The sequence below is a fragment of the Polypterus senegalus genome, chromosome 10 (assembly GCF_016835505.1).
Source record: "Polypterus senegalus isolate Bchr_013 chromosome 10, ASM1683550v1, whole genome shotgun sequence".
NCBI lineage: Eukaryota > Metazoa > Chordata > Cladistia > Polypteriformes > Polypteridae > Polypterus > Polypterus senegalus.
The window spans coordinates 31774287-31780195 of NC_053163.1; the positions used below are offsets into that span (position 1 = coordinate 31774287).

The 5909-nt window shown below is 37.8% G+C and overlaps 1 protein-coding gene across 1 annotated transcript; it reads left to right on the forward strand.

Moving 5' to 3' along the window:
- The first annotated feature begins 1506 nt into the window (after positions 1-1506).
- On the forward strand, positions 1507-4225 carry LOC120536217 (induced myeloid leukemia cell differentiation protein Mcl-1 homolog). The gene is made up of 3 exons (XM_039764554.1): positions 1507-1525; positions 3303-3550; positions 4016-4225. Exons 2-3 carry the CDS (start codon positions 3350-3352, stop codon positions 4136-4138), a joined length of 324 nt encoding a protein of 107 aa, XP_039620488.1. The 5' UTR covers positions 1507-1525; positions 3303-3349; the 3' UTR covers positions 4139-4225.
- Positions 4226-5909: the final 1684 nt, after the last annotated feature.

The following is a 5909-nucleotide window of genomic DNA, read 5'->3' on the forward strand; positions in this document are numbered from 1 at the left end:
ACTTGAAATGTTCTTGATGTTGGTTGCGTACAGTATACGTACTTTACAAGTTATTTCTTATCATATTTATGTATATGTACAGTAATTGTGACCAAGGTTTCCAACTTTATAAAGTAATAATGTCCAAATATTTTCAATTTTACATATTCTCTAATACACATATTTAATGTGTTTTATGTTTGTACATGTTTGACTTGTGTATGCTGGCCATACATTAAGTATTCTTGACCAAAAATAACACACTGAGCACTCCTTGTTGTATCACACTAGTTTATAACACAAACTCAAAGCATCATCAGTGTTTGTATGGGTGGTGTCAGAAGTCCTTTTAAAGTTCACACTGCCTTAATGAGTGGAAATAGTCTGTCAGTGGAGGTAATACAAAGTGATGCACACTGACACGGACAAAATACATTTATTCCAAAATCTTTAAGAATAGTCTTGTGCTAGTTCAATTCCCTGCTTTATATTTTAAGTATTTGGCAACATAGTTTGAGAACAGTGATCTTAAGATCAATTGTACTAACTTTCTTTTATCGTCTTTTGATTACATTATTGTAACGTGTAACTGGAGTTGTTGGGAAGCATCACATTTTGATTATTACTTTTCAGCCTCTGATTAATAGGTTACAATTTAAAAATACATCCATTTTCTTAACCACCTATCCAGGGCGTGGTTGTGGTGCAGCTGGAGCCTATCGATCTTTAATCAACAATCATTGGCAAAGTAGGAATAACACCTGGACAGGATACCACTCCATCTCTCCACGGATGTCGAACTCCAGGCCTGGAAGGCCGCAGTGCTACAGGTTTTCATTCTAACCCTTTTCCTAATAGAGTGACCAGGTTTCACTGCTAATTAACTTCTTTTCCCTTGAGTTTAATAGTCCTGTGTTTAAGGATTCGGTCTTCTGAATTGATTCTTTTCATCATTAAATGACAGTCAAACAGAAATGAGGTGTGAAATGAGCCGACAGATGACCAGCTAAATTGGGGCTTCAAACTCCAACCAGTTTCCCTCCAACCAGGTTCTTAATGAGAAGCCGATTCTTGCTGTTAATTAAACCCGTTATTTAATTCTGCAGCTTGTTCCTGCTCTCATTCTGCCACAGCAGACATTTCCAAAACTGTTGATTTTCTGTTTTTTCTAAGAACACATCAAACTCTTCTAGTGACTTTGGAGATAAACCTTACTGAGACCTTCACCTTTCTTTATTTCCACATATTGTGTGATGGGCACAGGTTAGCTGGACATGTGGCAGCTCATTTTGTGTCTAATTATTGTTTGGCTGCTAATTAAGAAAAAAGAAACAACTAAGGGGCCTCAGCCAAGTTAATTAAAGCTAAGGAAAAGCAAGTTAATTAGCAGGCAAAACTGATCACTAATTAAGAAGATGTTTAAAATGAAAACCTGCAGCCCTCCAGGACCCATGTCTTAGTAAACACACTGGCCAATTCAATAAAGCCAATTCACTTAACCTGCATGTCTTTGGACAATGGGAGGAAACAAAAAAAAAGCATTTGGGTAAGCTTGAAAGAAATGTCTATTGCTCATTCTGTGCCTCATTCTGTTGCTGGATCATCCCCTAGAAATACATTTCTGTATCTATCACAGCACGAGTCCAGAGTTTCCTTTGTTAGTAGGTTGTTATTGCTCCATATGTCATTATTACGTAAGACAGCCAGAACCTGTCCATGTAGGAAGGGAAAACAGCCATGCATTCATAAAACAATTTGTCTCTTTCAAACTAACAAACAACTTTTTAGCGATCTTAAGAGCACAGAAAGGAAGACTGTGATAAAAGTTTTCCCACAGTATCAAAATGAATCCTTGGTGTAGAGAACCAAGATAAGTCTGGGGTGACCATCTGTCCAGGTAGATGATTCTGGACTGGAAAGACTGATGTAGTGTCTTTTAAAACAAATCACTCCTGCACAGCATTAATTACACAGTCATTAAGGTATCACTCTTAAGCTTTTGGCTCAAGAGGAGACAGAGTGCTGGAATGCAGTTTTAAGGATCAGGTGACGATGTTAATCAAAAGCCATTACAGTTGTACTAGACCAGCTTGGATTATACATAAATTCAAAACAAAGGCTAGGTCATTTAAAAAAAAAAAAATTGTTCACGTTAGACATTACAAGTTCACAATTACCCAACATCCACTATCTATCTATCTATATATATATATATATATATATATATATATATATATATATATATATATATATATATATATATATATATAAAAAAAAATACTTAAGCACAAAAGGCTCTTTATTCTAAAAAACTTTCAAAACATAGGTAGGTCATGTATTATGATGGAAGCCTGTGTGCTCAAGTAAACATTTTTTTTCCCCAAAAATGGGGGTTGGGTAATTGTGAACTTGTCTGATATGGGCGGCACGGCGGCACAGTGACTAGCGCTGCTGCCTCGTAGTTAGGAGACCCGGGTTCACTTCCCGGGTCCTCCCTGCGTGGAGTTTGCATGTTCTCCCCGTGTCTATGTGGGTTTCCTCCTGGTACTCCGGTTTCCTCCCACAGTCCAAAGACATGCAGGTTAGGTGCATTGGCGATTCTAGATTGTCCCTAGTGTGTGCTTGGTGTGTGTGTGCGTGTGTGCGCACCCGACGGTGGGCTGGTGCCCTGCCCGGGGTTTGTTTCCTGCCTTGCACCCTGTGTTGGCTGGGACGGCTCCAGCAGACCCCCGTGACCCTGTAGTTAGGATATAGTGGGTTGGGTAATGAATGGATGTCTAATATGTGAACAAAGATTTTTGATAACATTCCCTTGTTTTGAAATCGGGTTGAGATGTTGTTGTTATTTTGAAGTTAAATGTTAGTGGTGTTTAGCATATTTCTATACGCTGTAATACATTTTTCTTCTCTTTGACTGACTGTTTAATTTTAAATTTGGTTGTTTAATAGAAGCCCGACTGGAATATAAAAAAAAAGGGATGGTTTTCTGAATACTGCTCCAATACATTAAAGTATTACCTTTTATTAGGTGTTTTATTGATTAGTTTATTCAGTGATTATACTAATGCTTTGAGCTGCAGTGAAATCTTTATCTTTCACTCACCTTTGTCTCATTTGTAGATAGCAGAGTCTTGGTAGTTAGACATCAGTTTTTGGAAGTTTACTTACGGTTTCATTGTGTTGAATACATTTCCATGGTTGCTGGACAGACCACATGCAGTGCTTTACTAAATTCTGTTTCTTCCGATCATCCTTCTACATAGGGTATCAAATAAGTTTAGAATCTTGTAGGGTTTTAAATATACATTCTGTTTCCTTTCCAGAAGCTCTGCAGACGATCGATTTCTCCCAGAAGGAACTCCTTGAGTACATGACCGATCTTGCTCAAGACATGCTCACTGAGAGAGTGATGAAATGGAGACATGTTACAGGCTTCATAGTATTTGGGTCAGCTGTAGCCAAGCACCTAAAGCAAGTCCACCTGGAGCATTGCATCCTGCCCTTGGCAGACCACATTTCTGCCTTACTGCTTAAACATTGTAAGGATTGGATTGTGAAAAATAGAGCTTGGGTATGCAAAACACTTTTGCTATTATTTCATACCTTTATAATGTGATTATTTTTAAGATCTGAGATTGGGGGTGGTGTTTTTTTCATATCTTTTTTGTGGGTGATGGCTAGTTTTAAGTTACCACAGAAGTACCTATTTCTAGTGTAGTACTTGATCCTGTAATATAGTCTGAATTACAGAATGCTGAAAACGTGCTCGAAAGAGCTATGCAAAGTGTACTCTATGTTTTCATTCAGTTAGCCAGCGTTTGTGAATGAGATGAACTTTTCCTGAACTGATCGTGGTAGCAGTCATTCTAGTCACTGCTTTTTGTGGGTGACTGAGAGGTCTGCCTTCTTTATTCTGTTTATTATTGTTCTGTTGATCATTGCTGACATTGAAAAAGCAGAAGTAGTATAATTAGCCGCCACCATTTTCTTAACCATGTTTTTTTTTTTCTTTTTCTTTTCCCATCTCTCTGTACAGGAAGGCTTTGCAGACTTCTATCACTTTGTAGTCCGTGAACCAGAAACTTGGCAGTTCCGAATCACCTTTTTAGGATTGGCATTCCTAACAGCTGGCCTTGTTTGTTTTTTTGAGTTAATGTGAAATTTGAATAAGCAACTGCAGCATTTCATTTATTTTTTTCATACTTTTGAGTTTTGTTAATAAACTGATAAACTGACTGTTTCTCAATAAGATTTGTTTTGATTAATATTACCAGTCTGTGTCTGAACCCTTTCTCTTTGTCTGGGTAATAGACTTGATACGCTGGGCTGTTCTTGTCATATCCCAGGAATATACCCTATTCACATTTGGACTCTAGTTTTTTTTTGAGGTCATGTTTGCACACGTAACAGTCTGACCCAAAAATCCACATTTAGACAGGTTTGACTTCTCCCAGTCAGCACAAAGTAAAGTGCATTTTTGGACAGCTAATGGCCAAGGTTTCAGGTAATCCATTTCCTAACAGAAGACATCTACCCATATCAAAAAAGGCTCTCCACTACTGCTCAATTGTACCATTCTGACAAGGAGAATAAGGGAATGAAGCCTTGGGTCTAACACCCTTATTCCTCAAGAGTGATTGGAAAGCCTCTCCCATGTACTCAGTACCATTATGTGACTGTATACACTGGACCTCACCATAGGGTGCACAATCTGCCAGGAATCTCACTGCTGCCAACAATTTTTCAGATTTGTTTTAAGGAGGTAGACAAATACTGCTCCTGAGAAGTCAACTGTAAAGAACACTACATATCTAAATCTGTCTATAGTGACTGGATCAATTGGACCTGCTAAGTCAGTATGTACCAGGTGTAGGGGAACGTTAGTATCAGGTTTCTTTTCTTCTGTTGTTAACAAATTTTCCCTCAATACAAACATCACAGTCTTTTGTCTTATCACTTGTGATTTTCATCCCATTAACAATGCCCAATAACTGCAACACATCATCAACATTACTGTGTCCTGGAATTTCACACCAGGCTTAACATCACAAGATAAACTGACTTTCTCTGTCTGCTACAGTATGTTGTTAATAAAACTATCATTACACTGTTTCTGTTGATTTACAGTCCTCAGGTAGTACAACTCCATCACCAAATATTACATTACATGTTAAAGCTCGATCGATTAGAAATTTATGTCACTGATACAGATTTAAAAAAAATGTAAAAAGTCTGATTTCCAGTAACAGGTATTATAAGCCATTAAAAGCTCCTCCCCCTTCTGTTCAAACACCTGTTTTTCTTGTCTAGAGCAGGGGTCACCAACACATCGCTCGTGAGCAACCGGTAGCTCGCCAAAGGATTAATGAATCCTACATAAATCTGAAAACTTGATTACTCAAATTAGGGGTGAGTGATCTTTCCAAAAAATCATAACAATCCTTTTAACACAAAATCACGATCCTCAATCTGAATTGGAATCTATCTTTTCAATGTGGCATAATGAGAATATCCGGACTCAAACTCATCAAGACCTAAGTAACACTTTATTTTAAATATGAAACAAAGTTGAATTCAATTGTGCTCTCGTTCGCTAGCTAAGCGGAGTTAAGGAACACACCCCGAAGCTGGCGACTGAGTGAGGAGAGCCCCGCTCCCCAGGAGCCCGTTGCGTGTTTCTTGGATTTGCGCTAATAAATCGGTACCACAAGTGAAATATGATTCATTTTGTAAAAGTAGCTCTCAGGTGAAAAAATGTTAGAAGGCATGTTAACACAAGATAGACAACTAGTTTCCCAATTAACATCCACTCTGTTATCAAAATTCTTCATGTTGTAAAAAGGGTAAAATATTACTAAACAACTGAATACTTTATGTAATTGTATGCTCTGAATTCTTCTGGAACCTGTTTTCTCAATATTCCAAAGCTT